The 25073-nt window shown below is 40.0% G+C and overlaps 1 protein-coding gene across 1 annotated transcript in view; it reads left to right on the forward strand.

Annotated features, from left to right (window-relative positions):
* The first annotated feature begins 918 nt into the window (after nucleotides 1–918).
* The window catches only part of POU2AF2 (POU class 2 homeobox associating factor 2), a 176200-nt gene continuing 152045 nt past the window's right edge, over nucleotides 919–25073 (forward strand). Inside the window, exons 1-2 of the mRNA XM_070767640.1 lie at nucleotides 919–924; nucleotides 6304–6409. Of these exons, the coding sequence (XP_070623741.1) occupies nucleotides 919–924; nucleotides 6304–6409 (112 nt within the window). The remainder of the gene's footprint in view (nucleotides 925–6303; nucleotides 6410–25073) is intronic.

Raw genomic sequence — 25073 nt, forward strand, 5'->3', positions numbered from 1 at the left:
ATGTAATAAGACAAGGAAATGTGTAATCCATGTTAGAAATATTTTATAAAATATCTTTAAATTTTTAAGGTTCAGTGATTTTAAAAATAACATTCAGTTATCTATAAAATGTACTTAAGCAAAATGCCTTCTTTCCTAATTATGGTAGCTAATCAGGGAACCACCACATCATTATTGCCACGTTTATGTTTTGTGTACTTAAATCAGTTTCCAGTGTCAGCTGAGTCACAGGATTTAGATTCATATTCAAAGTGAGCTAAATAAAATTTGCAGATACAGTCTCATAACAAATTATTGAGGTAAATATTTCTGTAAAGTCCAACTATGTTATATAATCTAAATTCCTAATTTCTGCTAATTTGACAGGCCAGGGTAAAAGGTAGAAATGAGAAGAGTAATTCATGACTGACTGATTTATTTCTTGGTCTCATTTCCTATGATTTCATCCACTCCCAAAACAGTTCTCTCTTATTCTTGACAAAAAGAAAATATAATATTCTTAAGATTAAATAAATACAAACAAATATTGGGCTCAGGGTCAGTTTGGAATGTTTCTGATTTATTGGTTCTGCTATTTTTGTGCTGCCACAGGGAGCGGCACCAATCTCTTGGCAGGCTGTGCTTTCAGTGATATTAGAAGAACTGGGCTGCTATCTGTGAACTCAGAGGGAGACGTGAGAGTAACAGATCAAAACTTCACAGAGCAAAGCAGATTTCAATCCCTGAAACTAATTTTCATTTATTCAAAGAGGAAAAAATGGGGTTTTGATAAATTCCCCACATAATGTAATAGTGATAATAAAGCTTCAAAGTGAGACTAATCCACACTCATTTAGTTATCCCTTAATTGTGAACTTTTTTTTTTTTTTTTGGTTTTTATCCCCTTGACTCTTGCATTTGCCTAGAGAACTTGGGATCATGCCTGTAAGGTGATTTTTTCACAAATAAGTGAAATAATAAGTGGTGCTCACTTATTTCAGGTCCTGCATGTAGTGGCTTTGGTAATAACCCAAAAATGAGCCCTATGGAATAAAACACTTTTTCCAGGTATCATTGTTTAAAAGAAGTTACATTGACTGTGCTAATCCCTGTGTAGCACTGCCTGACATTGTGTTTCTTAAAATCTCAGAGCAGAGCTATAACTACTACCACAGAGCATCCAGTTGAAAGTATTTTCCTTAAAACCACAGCCTAATATCCTCCTATAGCCAAATGGCAAGTCTTCATTAAACACATTAGTAAAGTTTTTTTATTGCAAATGATAAAAATCCAATTTCTATTAAATTTTGACTCAACTAGTTTGAGCTAGGGATTGGTTTTATTGTCTCAGAATCTGGGAAAAACTGAGACAAAAGACAACCTTTGCAATGTCAGATATACAGCTGGCTTCAGAAACCACTGGAAGTAGCAACTTAAATGGGACTCCATGTACCCCTTCTCTCTAGCCCTTACCTGTTTCTTTCTATGGATGAGTTTTGTTCTAACTAAAGTGGAAACTTCTTAAAGAGATGGGCATACTAGACTACTTTACCTGCCTCCTGAGAAACCAGTATGCAGGTCAAGAAGCAACAGTTAGAACCCAGACAAGGAACAATGAACTGGTTCAAAATTGGGAAAGGAGTACATCAAGGCTGTGCATTGTCACCCTGCCTATTTAACTTATATGAAGAATACATCATGAGAAATGCTGGGTTGGATGAAGCACAAGCTGGAATCAAGATTGCTAGGAGAGATATCAACAATCTCAGATATGCCGATGATACCTCACTAATGGCAGAAAGCAAAGAGGAAATAAAGAGCCTCTTGATGAAGGTGAAAGAGGAGAGTGAAAAAGCTAGCTTAAAACTCAGCATTCAAAAAACAAAGATTGTGGCATCTGGTCCCATCACTTCATGGCAAATAGATGGGGAAAAGATGGAAACAATCACAGATTTTATCTTCCTGGGCTCCAAAATCACTGCAGATGGTGAGTGCAGCCACAAAATTAAAAGACAGTTGCTCCTTGGAAGAAAAGCTATGACAAACCTAGACACCATATTAAAAAGCAGAGACATCACTTTGCTGGCAAAGGTCCCTAATAATCAAAGGCATAGTTTTTCCCAGTATTCATGTATGGATGTGAGAGTTGGACAATAAAGAAGGCTGAGCACCTAATAATTGATGCTTTCAAACTGATAATTGATGCTTTCAAACTGTGATGCTGGAAAAGACTCTTGAGAGTCTCTTGGAAAGTAAGGAGATCAAACTAGTCAATCCTAAAGGAAATCAACCCTAAATATTCATTGGAAGTCCTCATGCTGAAGCTCCAGTATTTTGGCTCCCTGATGCAAAGAGCCAACTCATCGGAAAAGATTCTGATGCTTGGAAAGATTGAGGGCAGGAGAAGAGGTTGACAGAGGATGAGATGATTGGATAGCATGACCAACTCAATGGACATGAGTTTGAACAAACTCTGGGAGATAGCGAAGGACAGGGAAGCCTGGTGTGCTTCAGTCTATGGGGTCTCAAATAGTCAGACACAACTTAGCAACTGAACAACAACTCCGAAAGATAGATTTCTTTCACACTGTGGGAAACATGGGTACCAAAATCTCTCAAGTATTATTTTTTGAAACTTCTAACATAAAACAAGGACTGGAATTCTCAGTTCTACTCAAAATCTGGGATACAAATATGGTACTGGCTCAAGAAAAACCTAAAAACTATAAAGAAAGATAACAAATTACTTTACAAAAAGCACTGCTACAGATAGAATCATTTCATAACAACATAAAGATTTTCTCCATCAGGAAGACAGAAAGATTCTAAACATATATATACATATACACACACACACATATATGGGGTATATTTGTTATATAATAAGGGATACATATATATATAGGATATATTTATTATATATAATGAATATATATAATATTTATAAGGGATGAATATATATATATATATATATCCCTACTAATTTCACATCAAAATACATAGAGCAAAATTGGCACATAGAAAAAATAGATTCACACATTTTTAAAATGTCTTCTTAAAATATGTCAGCTTGGTCCAAACCACCACTGCCAGAAACAAACATTTCACATGAAATTTCTTAAGAGTTTAGGCTTCTGCATGTCAAGACCTGATTAGCTGATAGTTTCAGGGAAATCTCTGGCATTCAGGGACTAGGTACAGCCATACAATATGTCAAGAGCATTAATTTCGAATGAGATTTCACCATCACTGATCCTACTACTGGTTGGCTGGTAAAAGGGCAATGTGGCAGAGAAATCTTTGCACTAGTGTTCTGAGAGGTAAAAGGAATCCAGACAATTCTATGGCCTGTGCCCGAGCACATCGTCTTGTGGAAAAGTTGGTAACACAAGCACAACAGCAGCCTCACACAGCAGGTTAAACCTTCAAAACTTGAAAGAGCTCAAACCATTAATATTTCTTAAGGATCTAAGAATTACAGAATTTTACCTTAAAACTTTGATTTAATAAGTCAGCACTTTTAACATATGATTATAACCATTGTACGTTTGTAAAAGAAGTGAAAGTCACAGAGTCATGTCTGACTTTTTACAACCCTGTGGACTACATAGTCCATGGAATTCTCCAGGCCAGAATACTGGAGTAAGTAGCCTTTCCCTTCTCCAGGGGCTCTCCAGGGATCCAACCCAGGTCTCCCGAATTGCAGGTGGATTCTTTACCAGCAGAGCCACAAGAGAAGCCCAAGAATACTGGAGTGGGTATCCTGTCCCTTCTCCAGTGGATCTTCCCGACCCAGGAATCAAACCTAGGGATCGAATCTGCATTGCTATTTCTATTTCACATTTCTATTACACATGCACACACAATTTTATTACACATACACCAGTTTACTGTATTCAACTATGCTTACTAACTACATTTATTTGTTTCAATATTTGATTCCTATAGTCTTACATTTAATAAATCTTTCTGAGTATCTACCTAACCTAAAGGCATTATAGAATGTAAAAATATTTATATATTTAGGCAAAAAAAAATAATGAAGAGAGGCTGGCTCAGATGGGCACTATACACTGTGAGAAAGTAACTGTTTTAAGTGAGAGAAACCGAACAAGTTGGAGAAGGAAATGGCAACCCACTCCACTACTCTTGCCTGGAGAATCCCATGGACTGAGGAGCCTGGTAGGCTACAGTCCATGGGGTCGCAAAGAGTTGGACACAACTGAGTGACTCCACTTCACTTCACTTTCGAGACAAGAGTAAATAGGTCAAGGTGGGCCTAGTTCCTAAATATAATGATTTTGCACTTTTATGACTTTGTAAATGATTTCATCTCACTTATTTTAGTAGATAGATATACACATAGGTAGATATATGCCATATATATAGATACATACAAAAATAGATGATAGTTAATAGATAGATAGATGATAGATGATGATGGGGGAGGGAGGACAAAGAAAAGGCAACCATCCATCAATAACTCAGGGGAAAAAAAGAACCTTACCTTTGAACCACATTCTTCCTGGTGGTAGTGGTGATTTAGTTGCTAAGTCATGTCCAACTCTTGCAACCCCATGGACTATAGCTTTCCAGGCTCCTCTGTCCATAGGATTCTCCAGGCAAGAATACTGGAGTGGCTTGCCATTTCCTTCTCCAGGGGATCTTCCAGACCCAGGAATTGAACCCAGGTCTCCTGTATGGCAGGCAAATTCTTTACCAACTGAACTGCCTTGCCCCAAATTTTGCTTTGGAAATATTAACAGAAATCATTACTGCTTTCAGTGAAAGTTTGGTCACCTAAGCTCAGGTGGTTTTTTGTTAACACTAAGCCATTCCTGTGTTAGCCCTCTGGGAGCCTAGTTTATATTTCTTCCTGGTCATTGTTTCTTCAGTTCAGTCACTTAGTCGTGTCTGACTCTTCACGACCCCATGGACCACAGCACGCCAGGCCTCCCTGTCCATCACCAACTCCCAGAGTCTACTCACGCTCATCTCCATCGAGTCAGTGATGCCATCCAATTATCTCATCCTCTGTCTTCCCCTTCTCATCTATCTTCCCCTTCTCCTCCTGCCTTCAATCTTTCCCAGCATCAGGGTCTTTTCAAATGAGTCAGCTCTTCACATCAGGTGGCCAAAGAATTGGAGTTTCAGCTTCAACATCAGTCCTTCCAATGAACACTCAGGACTGATCTCCTTTAGAATGGACTGGTGGGATCTCCTTGCAGTCCAATGGACTCTCAAGAGTCTTCTCCAACACCACAGTTCAAAAGCATCAATTCGTCGGTGCTCAGCTTTCTTCACAGTCCAACTCTCATATCCATACACGACCACCCGAAAAACCATAGCCTTGACTAGATGGACCTTTGTTGGCAAAGTAATGTCTCTGCTTTTTAATATGCTGTCTAGGTTGGTCATAACTTTCCTTCCAAGGAGTAAGTGTCTTTTAATTTCATGGCTGCAGTCACCATCTGCAGTGATTGTGGATCCCAAAAAAATAAAGTCAGCCACTGTTTCCACTTCTTCCTGTAGGCTACCAGAATTCCCCATCTATTTGCCATGAAGTGATAGGACTAGATGTCATGATCTTCGTTTTCTGAATGCTGAGCTTTAAGCCAACTTTTTCACTCTCCTCTTTCACTTTCATCAAGAGGCTCTTTAGTTCTTCACTTTCTGCCATGAGGGTGGTGTCATCTGCATATCTGAGGTTATTGATCCTTCTCCCCACAATCTTGATTCCAGCTTGTGCTTCTTCCAGCCCAGCCTTTCTCATGATGTACTCTGCATATAAGTTAAATAAGCAGGGTGACAATATGCAGCCTTGATGTACTCCTTTTCCTATCTGGAACCAGTCTGTTGTTCCATGTCCAGTTCTAACTGTTGCTTCCTGACCTGCATACAGATTTCTCAAGAGGCAGGTCAGGTGGTCTAGTATTCCCTTATCTTTCAGAATTTTCCACAGTTTACTGTGATCCACACAGGGCTTCGCTGGTGGCTCAGACGGTAAAGCGTCTGCCTGCAATGCGGGAGGCCTGGGTTCAATCCCTGGGTTGGGAAGATCCCCCAGAGGAGAAAATAGCAACCCATTCCAGTACTCATGCCTGGAAAATACCATGGATGGAGGAGTCTGGTAGCCTACAGTCCATGGAGTCGCAAAGAGTTGAACACGACTGAGCGACTTCACTTTCACTTTACAAAGTCAAAGGCTTTGGCATAGTCCATGAAGCAGAAGTAGATATTTTTCTGGAACTCTCTTGCTTTTTTTGATGATCCAGCGGAGGTTGGCAATTTGATCTCTGGTTTCTCTGCCTTTTCTAAAACCAGCTTGAACATCTGGAAGTTCACCGGTTCACGTATTGCTGGATTGGCAAGAGGCGGCTGTGCGGCACTGGAGCAGCCAGCAGCGGCAAGGAGATGCCCTATGTCCAAGGTAAGGAGAAGCAGCTGAACTTTGCTGGAGAAGCCGTGAAGAGATACCCCATGTCCAGGGTAAAGTAAACCCCAGTAAGATGGTAGGTGCTGAGAGACGGAATCAGAGGGCAGACAAACAGAGACCACAATCACATTGTTTCTTATCAAGTGCAATTCTAAGCAGTAGTCAGGACTCTGCCAAAGCTGGGGTGTGACAACACCGTGAGTTAATGTGGCTGCCAGAGCTGAGATTTGTTTTCTGTGTGTTTTTAATATTCTATGTGTAAGCTTTTCCATGAGTTCAGAACTGAGCCATTGGTCTAAATACGTGAAATTGAAATTTTTATAAGCAGTCAAATGAATCCATCATCCCATATCAGGTGAAGATGTATCTAGATAAATAGATGGCAGGGCTGTGCACACGCTGAAGAGCATGTCTGCTCTTGCCTTCAGAGGCCAGAAATCTTAACTCAAATACATGAGCTATTCTCTTCATCCTCTAACACCTAAAAAGTATATACATTCAAGAAATAGATCTCTCATCTCCCCCAAGGTTCTTGATCTTGATTATATTTCAAATTAAAAACTTCATTTCTGAAGGGGAGGGGACTTTCAAGATGGCAGAAGAATAAGACAGGGAGATCACCTTGCTCCCCACAAATACATAAAAATTCATCTGCATATGGAACAACTCCTACAGAACACCTTTTGAATGCTGGCAGAAGACCCCAGACTTCCAAGAGGGCAAGCAAGAAAAACAAATACCGTATATTAACGCATATGTATGGAATCTAGAAAACTGAATGAACCTACTTGCAGAGAAGGAATGGAGACACAGATGTGGACCAGTGGGAGACAGAGAGAATGGGAAAAACGGAGAAAGAAGCATTAACATATATAGACTGCTGCTGCTGCTGCTCTAAGTCACTTCAGTCGTGTCTGACTCTGTGCGACCCCATGGACTGCAGCCCACCAGTCTCCTCCGTCCATGGGATTTTCCAGGCAAGAGTACTGGAGTGGGGTGCCATTGCCTTCCCTGAACATATAGACTGCCATGTATAAGATAGATAGCTGGTGAGAAGTTGCTGTATAACACAGGGAGCCCAGTCTGGTGCTCTTTGATGACCTGGAGGGGTGGGATGGGGAGAGGGGAGGGAGGCCCAAAAGGGAGGAGATATATGTATAATAATGGCTTATTTGCATTGTTATACAGCAGAAACCAACACATTATAAAGCAATTTTCTTCCAATTAAAAAGTAAATTTTTATACGTGTTCCCCATCCTGTACCTGTGGCAGATTCATGTTGGTGTATGGCAAAATCAATACAATATTGTAAAGTAATTAACCTCCAATTAAAATAAATAAATAAATGTACATTTAAAAATTAATAAATAAAAGTTTGATCCCATGAAAAAAAAAAAAGAAATGTAAAGGGTCTTAGGATAAAATTTCAGAAATATACAACATATTTGTGACTTTAAAAAAAAATAAATTTTTTAAAAATCCTATTTTTTATCATTCCTTATAAATCCAACTAACTTATTAAGCACCTATTATGTTCAAATTACTAGTGGTGAGCTGGAGAAACAAAAACCAGTGAACCCTGGCCCTGACGTGGAGAAGCTCTGCTCATTAATTAGCCAACTCTCAGGTGAGACTTGGTAGAAAGACACATCTGAGCACCAAGGATTTGTAACTCACTTATCCTTCTAAGCAGACTTGTTTATTTAACTCTCTCATACAGTTGCATGTTCTCTAGTTCTGTCCAGGCTCAGGTTTCCAGAATTCACATGAATTTTCATAGTTTTAAATTTCTATAACTCCCCAAACGTACTGTCTTGTATAAAATGAAAACACAGAGGCACTCAGAAAATAATGGGCCATCTTTAAAACATGTAAGAAAGTGGAATAGCAGTAGGGGAAATGCCTTTTTTAATGCCAATTTTGTCTGAAAAATGCCGACTCTATCTTAAATATGTGGAAGTGGGAACTAGGGGATAAATTTGGCTTCTAGAAACAGATGTTCCTCTCACTTGGGTACTAGAGTTTGACAACTGCTTTCTAATGTACCAAACAATGACATCTAATTTCTTTATGACACTAACACTTCTGAATAATTATGTGCCAGGAACTGTGCCAGATACCAGTGATAAATATGACGTGTGACACGGTCCCTATCCTCAAAGAAATTTACTCATCACGTTCTTCTAAGTGAATCCTCTGGTCCCTGTGGCTTTCTAAGAGTTGGTACTAGCTACTAGAAAAAAAATGTTTCTCACCAAATGACATTGTTTGAATAGTGACACCTCTACCTTAAGCCCAAAACCAAAATAATGAAATTTCACAGAAATCTGAGGATAATTGCAGGCAAGCAGGTAGGGGGATCCCACAGCAGTCTCTAACTGAGTCCATGGGAAATGTACAGGCTGCTTCTGAATTGGAAAGCAAACAGAGATAGCAAACACTTAAAGAGAGAAACACTTGTGAGTGGCTAGAAAGGCAGGTGATGAACAGAATGTGACTTTAAGGACTGTGAAAAGGCCTGGGGAGTGATAGGTCACATCATCCTCCCCAGATGTGAGGGCATCCTGACCTGACTAGTCTAACATCTCCACTATAAAGCCTAGAGGATGGAGTAGGATCACTCTAGTGCATTAGCATGGTGTGCTTCTGAACATTTAGCAAGCTTTCTATCATCCTCAAATAACCCTCATCAGGGAAACCCATGGCACAAGGAGCAGTGGAAAAGAGCATTAGTAGTACACTGTCTATACTGAATGCTTAGATCAGTCCCTTAACCACCTTGGTCCTCAATGTCCTTTCTTATTAAATGGGGATAATTTCATTATTTGTACTGAATTACACAATGAGCGTTGAACACTCAGATGATGTATTAGAACACATTGCTTGGATCAATAAATGTTGATTTCCTGGAAGAAATAAAAATGGAATTTTTAGAAAGATTCCCATAGCACATGCCTGAGGGTGGATTTGTAAAGATAATGGTTATACTGATAGCAACCAGGTTATTTTGGCCAACACGAATAAAAAACAGATTTATGAAGCCTCAGTATAAAACACTGGCATATTAGTTTAGTGTTTGGGTGATTGGCAAATGTCCAGAAAAAAAGGACAAAGCACCATATGGAATTCAGTGCCTCTTAGGAGAAGTCTTGGAAGTTTCTTGAAAGTAGGAAAACTATGCAAAACAAGCAGGCATTCAATTTATTCATCAAATAAAAATCGAGTCCCTACATTGTGCCTATATGCAGTGACATTCTGTTAGGAAATAGAGAGGATGAAGGTGTTACATTCAACAGAAGATGCAAGAGAGCCCACAGTAGAGGTCAGGCAAAGGTGGCCACAAGATGACAGGTGGTCCACACAATATACCATCTCCTGTCCCTCCTGAAATCCCCCCAAAACGACTGTCATAACCTCCCAGGGGAGAGGTGAGAGTCAGAACTTAGGAGTCATCACTTTGGGTGATGGGAAAGGGAGTTGACTGCATAACTACCAGCAGGATTGGGTAGCCTTGCACTTCACCAGCTCTAATTTCAGGCCACATGGTTGGTACTATAGGCTATATAACTCTGGAGAAGGGAGATTCTACTCTCCTCTGAGTATGTCACCTCATTGTAAGAACAATTCAACAGATACATGCTATTGTCATGGCTTGATCACAAAAAGGAGTTTGTAATGTAATTTAAGTTAAAAAAAATATGTGATTGATAATATTATATCAAGCACTGGGTTCTGAAGGTAATGCAATTCTAACCACTGAGCTACAATAAAGGAATTGCTTCAAGTATTTAAAAGCTAACAAATGTTAAATAATCCACATCATACCACCTGCCAATGAAATAGATTGCTTTTGAAATGCTGCTGAAATAAGGTAGAAAGAGTAAGTGGAATTTTATTGTAAGCTCACAGCTCAGTTTGTTCCCTGCAATGCTAACTTGGAGCCATAACAATATGTTCCTGTTAGTTACTAGCTGTGGCTTCATTCCAACCAGGTCTTTGTGTTGGAGAGGACAACCATGGCTATCACTATTCATTAAAATCAGCTATAAAATCAAATATAAAAGGAATTAGAAAGTAAAGTACCCTTTCCATAAAAGATGAAAGGTAAACAGGAGCAGGAGAGAGTAGTTGCCACTTGACTTTGGAAAGTCATTCTGAACAAGAACTGGAAAGAAAACAAATATAATGATCACGCTGAATGCAGGCTTTTAAGAGAGACTTTGGGGTGCTGTATGAAAAGTGTTTGTTTTAATACTGCTGGCTTTCTCGTAAAAAATACAGGAGTTTCTAGACCCTGAACTTCCAATATTCCTTTTAGGAAGGCTTGACTATGATTTGACTTTCTTTACACAGCTTCATCATGTTTCCTTTGATCTACCTACATATCAACAAGATGTGTCAGAGTTTAAGCTCCTGGGAAGGTGGTCCTGGCCTTGGAAGAAGATATGCTTTACATTTGCACCGTCAGCCCCCACATTCTGGCACTACAGTTGCCCTCGTGTCCATTCAGCTTGCACAAGGCAAACAGGATCCTCTCAGGAATTTCAATGTGTCTGCAAATTAGGTACCCACTCACTTGACTGAGCTCCTCCATACTGACTCAGCCACATCGGAGAAAACTCATATATTCTGTTCTTTGCCACACGGAATGGGAAACAGCTAGGATCTTCCACCTCCACCCTAGTAGCTCTATTTTAATCTATTCAGGGTGTGACTGGGTATCAGAAGTTTTCAAACAGATGGTCTGATGAAGTGAAGCAATTCAAATAGCAAGTCACACAAAATGTTAGAGTTGGAAAGCACCTCCACATCCAAATGTACTACAGTTCTAAAAGCTTGAAGTCCAATCTCCTCATTTTGCATAAGAAAACTGGGGCCCAAAAGAAAAAGTAAGTATCAAAACTCTTGTAAGCAAACTGTATATAGTGCTTAGGCAGCTGCTGCAACCTTCCTGCAGAGTCATGTGTCTCTTTATGGATGGAGGAGAAAGAGAGAGAGAATTTACATATGGAACAATGAATAGATGAGGCTTCCCAGGTGGCTTGGTGGCAAAGAATCCACCTGCCAATGAGATCCCTGGGTCAGGAAGATTCCCTGGAGTAGAAAATGGCAACCCACTCCTGTATTCTTGCCTGGAAAATTCCATGGATAGAGGAGCCTGGCGGGCTACAGTCCATGGAGTCACAAAGAGTAGGACAAGACTGAGCAACTGGGCATATCCACACACAATGCATACATATTAACTACTTCATTAGTTTGATGAGTTTTAGGCATGCATACACACACGTAACCTACATTCCTATCAGCGTGTCAAAGAGTCCCATCATTTTAGAAAGTTCCCTTATGTTCCTTTGAAGTAAATCCTCCTCAACTCTCACTCCAGCCATCCACTCATCTGATTTCTATCATTACAGTTTGAATTTATTTTTTTCTGATCTGGAGCTTTGTATAAATGGAAGAGTGGAGTGTGTATACTTTTGCGTGATCTATCATTCAGCATGTTTTCAAGATCCGTCTACATGGTTGAGACTGTCCCTTGTTTCTTTTTTTTTTTTTTACTTTTTTATTTTATTTTATTTTTTAAATTTACAATATTGTATTGGTTTTGCCATATATCAAAATGAATCCGCCACAGGTATACATGTGTTCCCCATCCTGAACCCTCCTCCCTCCTCCCTCACCATACCATCCCTCTGGGTCGTCCCAGTGCACCAGCCCCAAGCATCCAGTATCGTGCATCGAACCAGGACTGGCGACTCGTTTCATATATGATATTATACATGTTTCAATGCCATTCTCCCTGAGGAAACCAGAATTGAAAGAGACACGTGTACCCCAATGTTCATCGCAGCACTGTTTATAATAGCCAGGACATGGAAGCAACCTAGATGTCCATCAGCAGATGAATGGATAAGAAAGCTATGGTACATATACACAATGGAGTATTACTCAGCCATTAAAAAGAATGTATTTGAATCAGTTCTAATGAGGTGGATGAAACTGGAGCCTATTATACAGAATGAAGTAAGCCAGAAAGAAAAACACCAATACAGTATACTAACGCATATATATGGAATTTAGAAATATGTCCATTGTTTCTTTCTTATCATTAGTGAGTAGTATGCAACACAATCTCAGAAGGTAAAACGTCTGTCTACAATGCAGGAGACCCGGGTTCGATCCCTGGGTTGGGAAGATCCCCTGGAGAAGGAAATGGCAATCCACTCCAGGACTATTGCCTGGAAAATCCCATGGACAGAGGAGCCTGGTAGGCTACAGTCCACGGGGTCACAAAGAGTCGGACACGACTGAGTGACTTCACTTCACTTCACTTCATGCATCACAATATACTGATCCATTCTCTTGGACACTTGGTTTGTTTCTAGCTTGGGGCTATTAGCATCTGTGTGCAAGTTTTTGTATACATATATTTTTATTTCTCTTCGATAGATACATAGGAGTGGAATCACTGGGATGCAGAGTAGGTATATGCTCAACTTTGGGTTTCCATGGTGGCTCAGTGGGTAAAGAATCTGCCTGTAATTCAGGAGACATGGGTTCGAACCCTGAGTCAGGAAGATGCCCTGGAAAAGCACATGGCATCCCACTCCAGTACTCTTGCCTGGAGAATCCCATGAACAGAGGAGCCTAGCAGCTATACAGTCCATAGGGTCACAGAGTCAGACACGACTGAAGCGACTGAGCACATGTGCATGCAAGCTCAACTTCATGAGAAAATGACGGACTATTTTTCAAAAGAGTTGTACATTTTACACTTTCACCTGTTCGTGTTGTTATGGCAAATATTTGGGGTCTTTCTTTTTATACTGAAGCGTGTTTGATTACAATATTTCAGTAGTTTCAGATCTAGAACATAGTCATTTATTATTTTATAGATTACACTCCATTTAACATTATAAAATAATGGCTATATTTCCCTGTGCTGTACAATGTATCCTTACAAGCAACAAGGATATATTGTACAGCACAGGGAAATATTATACACAGTAGTTTGTATCTCTTAATCCCATACCCCAGTGCTGCCCCTCTCTCTTTTCCTCTCCCCACTGGTAACCACTCGTTTGTTCTGTGTATCTATTAGTCTGTTTCTGTATATCTGTCAGACTAACAGCTATATATATTTGTTTTACTTTTTAGGTTCTACACACAAATAACACATTATTTGTCTCTTTCTATCTGACTTATTTCAATAAGCATAATACTCTCTAGGTCCATTCACATTGTCACAAATAGCAGAATTTCATTCTTTTTTATGGCCAAATAATATTCATATATATATATATATATACACATATATATACACATATCATATTTATATATATATATATATATCTCATAATTCCAGTTTGCATTTCTCTTATGACTAATTAAATTGAGCATTTTTAATGTGGTGTTAGCCATACGGGCTTTCCTGGTGGCTCAGATGGTAAAGAATCCACCTGCAATGTGGGAGACCTAGGTTCAATCCCCAGGTTGGGAAGATGCCCTGGAGGAGGGCATGGCAACACACTCCAGTACTCTTGCCTGGAGAATCCATGGACGGAGGAGCCTGGAGAGCTACAGTCCATGGGGCCGCAAAGAGTTTGACACGACCGAGCACATTAGCCATTCAAATATCTTTCTTTGTGAATTATCCTAGTCTTCCGTTCATTTGTAGATTGGATTGCTTCTTTATTTTTTAATTGTAGTTCTCTGTATATTCTGGACATGTTCTTTGTCAGATATATGTGCTACAAACATTTTCTCTGAGTCTGTAAATTCACTACCCATTTTCTCAACAATAATCTTTAAATGTCTGATCTCTTAATGATCAGAAGTGTTTAATGTGATAAAGCTCAATTTTTCATCACTTTTTCCATGACGACTAGTGCTCTCTGGATCCATCTAAGAAATCTTTACCTAACCCAAAGTTGCAAATATGTTCTCCTATACTTTCCTCTAGAAAAAATATTTCCCAACTTTTTTTATATTGTTAACCCCATATTCATTTCCTAGAGCTACCATAACAAAACAGCAAACTGGGTGGCTTAAAATGGTAGAAATTTATTCTTTCACAGTTCTGGAGACTAGAGATCTAATATCAAGGTGTCAGAAGAGCCAGGATTCTCCCTTGCCTCTTACTAGCTTCTGGTGATTTGCCAGGAATCTTTGGTATTCCTTGGCTTGTTAACACTTTTCTCCAACCCCTGCCTCTGTCTTCACATGCCTTCTCACCTGCATGTCCCTCCATGCCTCTCCTCTTCTTACAAGGACACCAGTCATATTGAACTGGGGCCCACCCTACTCCAATGTGACCTCATCTCCACTTACTTCTTAGTTACATCTGCAAAGACCCTATTCCCAAAAAAGATCACATTCATAGGTGCCAGAGGCTATGACTTCAGTATATCTTTTGGGGAGACACAATTCAACTCAAAATTTTTTCAAGGGAGTTATTTTAGATAGTTTTTAATCAACCTAACCCCCTCAACATGAAATATTAATACCATATATCTGTTTTTATACTATAGATCTTTGGAGGGCCACAAACTATTATAATATCTAAGTTTTTCACCCTCCAAAACCAATTTTTACCCCCTTTTACCTTCAAGTCTATGATCAAAATCTAGTTAATTTTTGTGTATAGTGGGAGATACAGGTTGAACCTCACTTTTCTATAGCTGTTCTAGCACTATTTGTTTATAAGGTTTTCTTTTTCTCATTGAATTGCCATAATGCCTTAGTCTAGACATGAGGTTTACTCTGAACTCATTGTGTTGTATTTATCTAGTCTGTCTTTATCACTCAGTCATGTCCAACTCTTTGTCACCCCATGCACTGCAACCCACCAGGCTCCTCGGTCTGTGGAATTTTCCAGGAAGAATACTGGAGAGTGTTGCCATTTCCTTCTCCAGGGGAGAATCTGCATTGGCAGGCAGATTCTTTACCACTGTGCCACCTGGGAAGCCCTTATAACACTGTACTGTATCTATAGAAAGAAGATTTCTTTTTCAAGATTATTTTGTCTTTTTAGGATGATTTTGTTTACTTGATTCCATGTTGAGTGGTTAGAGTTTATAACCTTTTAACTTATCCAGACAGTCTTCAAATAATATTATACCATGCTGATACAAGTAAGAAAGCCATGCATCCCTCCTCACATGGGCCTCCAGGAGCTGGGGCAACCCTCCAGTGTACCAGGTTATTGAAATGGGCTTAGCAGCTCCTTTCTTCTCCAAAGAGGCTCTCAAGACAGTCATCACTTCAGCTCTTGCTGTTGGAGACCAGCAGGCAGAGACTGACACATTGCTGAGCTATCTCTAAAGCACAGACGGTTCCCAGGCACGATACATTACATAAACACAAGATGTTACTGTATTCTCCCTGTGGTCAACTCCTGGATTGCAGAAAAGGTTAAGAGTATAATATATCTGCAGATCTTAAGTCTTATACAAATGTGTGACAACAGTGGGGAAGGAAAAATTCGATTATGCTCTATTGTCTCCAAAGGTTGCATGCCACAGAAAAAAAAAAGTCACACTCAGAAAGAAGAGACCAGGCAGAGGCTCCCCCTGGTAGAACACAGACCTCTCTCCATTTCAGCTGTTCTCTCCAGTGTCCAGGAAAAACATCAACCTGGTGTGTGAATTTGTTTTAGTTCTTTGAGCTGCTGCTTCTGCCAAGAAATGCCTTGCTGCCTCTTTGTCCTGCCTGGTGTTCTGATGGCCATGTCCACAGAAAGAATTGAGAACCCATCACTGAGCAGAAGGGGTGATTGGATGCTTGAATGTTTGTTATTGTTAAACTCCTTTGTGTCCTGCTGAACTGTGTGCACACGTTTAGAAGGACAGACACAGGAGATGGATGTTCTAGCCTAAGAAAAATCTCCAACACAAAGACCTTGGACCTGCAGCTTTGTAATAAAAACACCATGCTGTATCTATATAAATCAGCCTTCTAGTACAGTTCTTCTTTTTCAAGATTATTTATCTTTTATCATTCTGTTTTCTTATCTCAACAAGTTTCTTTTTCAGCAGCCATTCCAGAACCAGTAATGTAACACAGGATGGACATTAATAGTTAGGGGCAAAAAACGGAGCTGGAAAATGTGATCTAATGTAAATCAAATAATCGTGTGGCCTGACAATAAGGAGTTGACTGGTTTGCACTGTGGGTAGATAGAAGTCTCAGTTCTTTCAGGATGCTATACCACCAAATCATGGACTAGGAGGCTTGAAAACAACAGAAATTTATTTCTCACAGTTATGGAGACTAGAAGTTCGAGATCAGAGGACCAGGATGTTCAGATAAGGGCTATCTTATAAGTCACACACTTCTCCTCATATCCTCACATGGTGGAAGGGTGAAGGAGCTCTGGGGCCTCTTTTAAATAGCACTAAACCTACTAATGAGGCTTCCTAGGTTTGGGCTCAGACAGTAATTAATCTGTCTGCAATGCAGAAATCCTAGGCTCAATCCCTGGGTCAGGAAGATCCCCTAGAGAAGGGCATGGCAACCCACTCCAGTATTCTTTTCTGGAGAATAACATGTAGAGAAGAACCTGACTGGGAACAGTCCATGGGGTCACAAGGAGCTGGACATGACTGAATGACTAACACACACCTACAATCCTACTAATCATCTCCCATGCTTCTTAATACCCCAGTCCCCAATACCATCACCTTGGGCATCAGCTTTTCAACATAAGAATTTAGGGACAGCACAAATCTTCAGACGCTGGCAGTAGCAATCATTGAAAACAGAATTACTTCAGTGTAAACACACACATACACACACAAAGGACAGATATCAAAAGTGGCAAAATACCTAGGATTTAAAGTCATCTGACTGAAGCCGAGTCTCAGACTTGTCACCTACCAGTCTTTTCAAACTTCACATTGCAATTTCCTCATCAGCAAATAGCAATAACAATGATACCCGACATACTCATTTCCCAAGGATATTGTAAGAATGACATTATGTAGAAAAATTATGCCATCGTGTTTTTCACTACTAATGGCAAAAGGCTTTCAATGAAGGAGCATGTGTGTATGCTCAGTCCCCTCAGTCATGTCTGACTCGTTGCAATCCTATGGGCCATATCCTGCCAGGATCCCCTGTCCATGGGATTCTCCAGGCAAGAATACTGGAGTGGGTTACCATTTCCTACTCCAGAGGATCTTCCTGACCCAGGGATCAAACCCTCATCTCCTGCTTCTACATTGTAGGTGGATTTTTTTACCCACTGAGGCACCTGGGAAGTCCCTTTAGTGGAGAGTTTCCCTTATTCGTTCATTTCACCAGTCATTTACTACTCAATAATGACCTACTATGTATCAGACATCCCTACTTCTCCTTTACAAGTGCCCTTTTAGTCTTTCAGATTCCAGGGTGATTTCCTGTTTGGAAATGAGGGTTTCATTGCTTCTACATCTCCTATGTAATTTCTGTATAAACTTCTGTATAACAAAGAGATATGTGTACATTATACAAAGAAAGAGGGGAAAGTAGAAGATTATGTCAACATTATTGAGAAAGGTGCCTCTTGAGCCAAAATAAAATTCAAATTTTATAATAAGAACAACTTACCCCCCAAAATACTATGCTAAAGTATTTTAGAAAAAGAAATCTCATAGTTGTTCCTAGCAACTTAATAATCTATGCTCTGAAAAGGAAAAATATAGTTCTAAATCCTTTATCATCATCATTTTATCAGAGGTTCTAAGGCATCGTAATCCATTTTCTTCCTGGAAATACTTTATAGTTTAAGGATCTTGATCCTCCAAATGTTTTATCATACTGTGCTGTGTGCTAAGTCGCTTCAGTCATGTCCAACTCTTTGTGACCTTATGGATGGATTGTAGCTCACCAGGCTGTTCTGTCCATGGGATTCTCCAGGCAAGAATACTGGAGTGGGTTGCCATGCCCTCCTCCAGGGGTTCTCCTCAACACAAGGATTGAATCCCCGTCTCTCCTGTCTCCTGCATTGGCAGGCAGGTTCTTTACCACTAGCGCCACCTAGAAAGCCCTTTCTCATGCTAGTCAATTTTCTTCATCACTAGACCATCTGCTGTACTAAGCCTGTAGCCAAACCCAAGAAGACAAAAACAGGAGGCCAGAACTATAACTTAGGCTCTGAGTTTCTACTTTGCTTCATTCTGAGCTTTGCTTTCTTTTAATCTTTCTTTTGATCATTGAAAGGCAGCAGGTGCCTTATTGAAAGTTCCTCACAAATAAACAGTAAAAAATTTGCTCCAAAATTAGAGGATGATTTAAGTTCCACACTTTTCCTCCCACATAATTTAGAGTTTAAAGAAATAATCAAATTAATTTTATTCAAAATAAAATAATCACTGTTTTAGTTTGACATATTCTTTAGACGACTTCAAGTAAAAATTTTGCGTAAAATGTATACTGTAAAAATGTTGCTGCTCTTTTATGTTTTTCATTAAAATGTCAGGAAAGGCTTCTTTCCTTTTAAAGTGCTTAATAGCACCTACTGTTTATATTTTTACTGAATCTTTTCTTTTGTACTTTAAGTAACTGATAAAGGAGTAAAATAACTTAAATAGGATTTGCCAAGGCAGATTCAGAAAGCACAGAGAATCTGATTTTTGGATCTGTGAGGGATGGTGTCAGTTGCCACAAGCCTGCCTTACACTGACATGGAGTTGAAGCTGACCTCCTATTCATAGAAGCACGTGACTACACGAATCCACCTGCTGCCCTGTGTGTACATGTGGCCACACTGCCTGCAGCACCCCACCCTCTCTCCTTGCTGCTGTCTTGTTTCTGCTACTCTACCCTGATTAGGATGCATCCGAACCACACAGAGAAGCAGAACCACATAGAGACCGCTTGGATAAGTGAGTAATTCTCCACTTCAGCTGAGCTTTGATGGGTTTAAACAGAAAATCCACCAGTGTGCTGAAAGACTGTCTTGCTTCTCCAGCACCCAAGATGTGCTGGGAAGACTAGGCTAGTTAGACATCTGCCTGAGTGAGACCAGAGAGGGCGCCTGTTGACAGCCCTGTAGTGTGACTCTGACAGGAGGACAGCCACTTGTCACTGCTGTACACAACCCCCTCCATGCCAGCCTGACTCCAGCTACACCAGAGCTCACCCATCCTATCTTCACCAGCCTCTTTGGAAACTTGCATCCATCCTCCCAAGATATAATACTACTGCATTTCCTCTTCTCTAAAATGGGGCACAGAGGCATGGCCTCTGATTGATATCATTCTTTCTTCATTTTGGTAAAAGCCAGTGTTTATTGTTTATGAGGCAGTCATCACTGTGTCCTCCTTTTACCGCAGCAAACCACAAAAGGAAGAGAAAGGGAGGGTGGTTATGGATCATCACACTGGCTGAGCAGAACCAGTTGTTTGTTACAAGGATGGAATATGTAGGAGGGAAGAGGAGAACAGGCAAAAATTGTACAGCAGTTTAAATCTGAGTTCTTTATTATTAGTTCAGATAAGTAACTGGAAAAAAAATGATTCAATATTCTGGCTCTTGGATATCTGAGTACTACGAGGACTTTTACACTGATTTTTGATGGGTTACAAATATGCTGAATAGAAAATAGGTAATTACATCACAGAAGTGTTAAAAAGAATCACTGATTTCAATCCAGTGCTTCCTCATTAAGTCATTAAAGATAATGTATCATATGCTATAAATCCTAGAATCTGGTTTTAAACTTTGAACCTGTCACTGTAAAATGGCAAAAGAATACTTATGCCAGCATAGCTTCTCCAAGGCAACACCCTGGTGGGCTATTTCTTCTTTGCATCATCCGTCTTTATCTTGAGCAGATCCTCCCTTGAATTAGATCAACCTGACCTGACCTCCCATTATCTACCAAGGAACAAGAAGAAATAACAAAGCTATTTTCTGTGATGGTGACCATGATTTGGTTTTTATAATGAGCCCAGAGAGAGCTGACTCTGTTTTGCATTCAGAAGACATAAATCTTTTTTAAAAGCTCAAAATTCCTTGAATTGCGAATCTTGTTTTTAAGAATTCATTGTGTTGCAGCACTATTAAAGTGTTTCATTTGGAGTATGGTTTGCATCTTGTGCTTTCTTCTGAAAGCATCTCAGAAGTTATAACAGCAATCTAAACGTGGCTTTGATTTCATAGGACAGCATTGTTTATAGTGGCTGTTTACACAGGTAAAATCGGTGCCCACTTTCTGGCCCCTGAGACCACACAAACTCCTGAAAAGTTTTCCAAATACAATGAATTGAGTCATAATATTTTCTGTGAAAGATCTGTTTTATGAGAAATCTTCACAACACTGTTATATTAGTTTTACAGTCAATAGCACCTTCTGGCAAACAGCAAATTAAAAGCTCAGTAAAGCAGAGACTCCTCACTGCTTCCTCAAAATACATTTCCTTCTTTTTCCTTTGTATGAGAACAGAACGACGCATCACTGGGTGTGGCATTTTGCCCAATTATAAAATTACATTTCTAAGTGTCTCTTGTAGGTAGGACTGATCAAAGAGATATGAGTGAAAGTCACTGAGTGTTGTTTCTTGAAGTGGAGATTGACTCAGGTGGCAGGGAGGTTGAAAAAGCTGTCGGTATTGCAGCCATGCTGTGAGAATGAGGTTACTCTGAAGAGGAAAGCCTTTTACTAAGGGTAAAGGAGGAGAACAGACACTGGGTCCAGTTAGTATGAAGTCACCATACTAATTCTCAACAGCCTACTTGTACACTTGTCTTTCAAGAGGAAAAATACATCGCTGTCTTACTTAAATCAGTTATTTTGGGTCATTCTTACTAGAAGCCAAAATTAATCGTGCACTCTTCTCTTCCCAATTTTGTTTGACAGATGTAATGATTGGAAGATTAAACTAAATCATTAAAATTTAGCTTAGATCCAAGCTATAAAGAAAGAATCCTGCAAGTCTTATGCATAATCACTTCAATGAAGAAGAATCTCTGGGGTGTATGAGAGGCACAGTAAGAAATAATTTAGGAGATCAGGAATCCTTCATGTGCCTCAGTTATCAAAAGAAAACGAATGACCCATTGTGAAAAGTGAACATGGACATTGGTTTTCAGAAAGGGAAAATCATACATACAGTGTGATCTTGTAGAAAAACAGGCAGCAGAAAGAAGTAATGGAAGAAAGCATGTGCGTGTATGCGTACGTGAGTGAAATAAGAAAAGTGGTGTTGACAACTATTTAGCAATGAGACAAAGTCTTCTGAGACATAATTTGAGACCTGTGGAATTATCAGATAGATGTCATGTTCTGTGGTAGAGGAAGACAACTTTAGTGGGGACATTTGAGCATATTGGAATGATTTCAGTTCTGGGGACGTGGAGAACCAGACTCCTGACTGCGTTTCCAAGAACAAGGCTCAGATCACCCTGAAGGACTGGCCTGATCAGGCAATTGCCGACCAGTCCTTTGTCCCAAAGGCCCCTCCAATGCTCCTGTTTTGGCATTAGAAGCTGACTTCAGCTGGCCACCAACTCCACAACAAAACCTATCTCCTTACAACACTGTGCACATCAGGCATCTTACTTGAAGAGATTCAGAAAATGTGAGTGCTGACTTCTACACTGGGAGGCCAGATTCATAACAATGGAATTTCCCCAAATACACAGATGGTCTTGTCCAAAATATTATAGTGATGGAAAGCTATGAATAGGGTGAATGTGTGGCACACAATTACTAGAGTTAAAGAATTCAGGAAGTTCTGATTGTTAAAACTGAGAGAAGAAACAACTGGTTAAAGAATTCAGACAACTCTGAAAATCCAGTTTCAATCCAAAACTAGGGCTGCCCCTGGGACTGAACTAAGAAAGTCATGGTGTCCATGGTCCAGAGATGCACACACATCTTTCCAGTTATTATACCAAATGATATCAAGCACAAATACACGTGAGGCCCTGTTACAGCATTGGGGATTTAGCAATGAATGGATAAAAAACGATGACCATCAAACTTGCATTTCGCTGATAAAACAAACAGGATGTGAAAAGCCAGCTATAGAAGTAAGCAGTCACATGTGCATGCATACTAAATCACTTCAGTCGTGTCTGACTCTTTATGACCCTATGGACTGTAGCCTGCCAGGCTCCTCTATCCATGAGATTCTCTAGGCAAGAATACTAGAGTGGGTTGCCATGCCCTCCTCTAGGGGATCTTCCTGACCTGGGAATTGAACCCATGTCTCCCACGTCTCCTGCACTGCAGGCAGATGCTTTACCCACTGAACCATCTGGGAAGCCCAACCCATTGCATATCTGTGCTTTATCCAGGCTTACTGAGGTGTAGTCCCTAATTCCTTTCCCAGAACGTTTTGCCAAACAATAGCATGTTCTCTAGAAGGGGTTTGGTAGGTGATCAAACACATTTGGGAAATGACAAGTAAACAACAGTAAATAAGTTTTTCAAAGGCAAGATTTCTCAGAGACTTTATTACATTTACTATGTTCTAAGATGTGCATCATAAATCTCCAAGAAGAGGTAAAGAATGTACAGCATGTGTCCAACTTTTATGACCACAGAACCTTTTCTGTGAAGCATCTTGCTGAACTAGAGCACACTTTAGAAAATGGGTCCTTAGTTTGTAACAAAGTTGATTTTATTCTCTTAAAATAACTTCTGGAAAAAGTGGAGAATAAGACCCAAAGAACAGCATGGAAGCATTGGGTTTGGTTCCAAGAATATTCCATTCTCTCCAGAAGAAAAGAATGGAAGGACAAAGCCACACAAATGAAAATACCATGTTTTGGGAGATCCTAGGCAGTTAGAACTGGACATGGAACAACAGACTGGTTCCAAATAGGAAAAGGAGTCAATCAAGGCTGTATATTGTCACCCTGCTTATTTAACTTATATGCAGAGCACATCATGAGAAACGCTGGGCTGGAAGAAGCACAAGCTGGAATCAAGATTGCCGGGAGAAATATCAGTAACCTCAGATATGCAGATGACACCACCCTTATGGCAGAAAGTGAAGAAGAACTAAAAAGCCTCTTGATAAAGGTGAAAGAGGAGAGTGAAAAAGTTGGCTTAAAGCTCAACATTCAGAAAATGAAGATCATGGCATCTGGCCCCATCACTTCATGGGAAATAGATGTGGAAACAGTGTCAGACTTTATTTTTGGGGGCTCCAGAATCACTGCAGATGGTGACTGCAGCCGTGAAATTAAAAGACACTTACTCCTTGGAAGGAAAGTTATGACCAACCTAGATAGCATATTCAAAAGCAGAGACATTACTTTGCCAACAAAGGTCCGTCTAAGTCAAGGCTATGGTTTTTCCTGTGGTCATGTATGGATGTGAGAGTTGGACTGTGAAGAAAGCTGACTGCCGAAGAATTGATGCTTTTGAACTGTGGTGTTGGAGAAGACTCTTGAGAGTCCCATGGACTGCAAGGAGATCCAACCAGTCCATTCTGAAGGAGATCAGCCCTGGGATGTCTTTGGAAGGAATGATGCTAAAGCTGAAACTCCAGTACTTTGGCCACCTCATGCGAAGAGTTGACTCATTGGAAAAGACTCTGATGCTGGGAGGGATTGGAGGCAGGAGGAGAAGGGGACGACAGAGGATGAGATGGCTGGATGGCATCACTGACTCGATGGACATGAGTTTGAGTGAACTCCAGGAGATGGTGATGGAAAAGAGGCCTGGCGTGCTGCGATTCATGGGGTCGCAAAGAGTCAGACACGACTGAGGGACTGAACTGAACTGAACTGAGGCAGTTTTTACACTAGAGAATTTGCTTAAAGGGAGAAATAGAAAAATAATATCATGATTGAGTTGAGAAGGGAATCCAACAATAGGGAAATATACAAAATGAGGATAATGAATTGTCTTATATTTTACAAAGAACTTCCCTGGTGGCTCAGACAGTAAAGTATCTGTCTACAATGCGGAAGACCTGGGTGTGAGCCCTGGATTGGGAAGATCCCCTGGAGAAGTAAATGGCAATACACTCCAGTACTATCGCCTGGAAAATCCCATGGACAGAGGAGCCTGGTAGGCTACAGTCTATGGGGTCGCAAAGAGTCAGACACGACTGAGCAACTTCACTTTCACTTTCTACAAAGAAGTCCTATTCATGAAAAAAAATCTTAAGGTTCATATACAAAAGAAACTTTTCTCTCTTATTAGGGGAATAAAGTTTACAATTCACATGCTTTTCAAATTACCAAGAGTGAGCATGGCATGGAAAACACTAATTTTAATCCCTTTCTTCACCAAACCTTTCATTACAACCTTGGAAAAACATGTCAAAAAGATCTAATTTTAATCTGACCCATCCATTCTTTTTACAGGGTGCTATAAATGGGTGAAAACTCAAAGTGAAACTCATACACACACACACATGCACAAAGATGAAAATGGAAGGGTATGAAGGAAATGGATGATCTCTACAAGGTAGGAGAAAAGCATTCAAATAATCGACAGGTCACAGAAACCTTTGAAGGAACTAATGAGACGTTTGAGCACAGAAGGTACCAAACATAGGGAAATATTTTGATTCAGGTTGTGTAAACCCAACCTCTTTCCATAGAGGCCAAAGTCAGATGAGGTGGATAAACACTTTGAATTCTGAGCCTTACTTCATCTTTTAAGAGTCCCAGTTTAGATTATCAAAAGACTGGGAGATTTTTTTATTCCATT

This window comes from Bos indicus, chromosome 15 (genome assembly GCF_029378745.1).
Source record: "Bos indicus isolate NIAB-ARS_2022 breed Sahiwal x Tharparkar chromosome 15, NIAB-ARS_B.indTharparkar_mat_pri_1.0, whole genome shotgun sequence".
In the NCBI taxonomy this organism is placed as follows: domain Eukaryota; kingdom Metazoa; phylum Chordata; class Mammalia; order Artiodactyla; family Bovidae; genus Bos; species Bos indicus.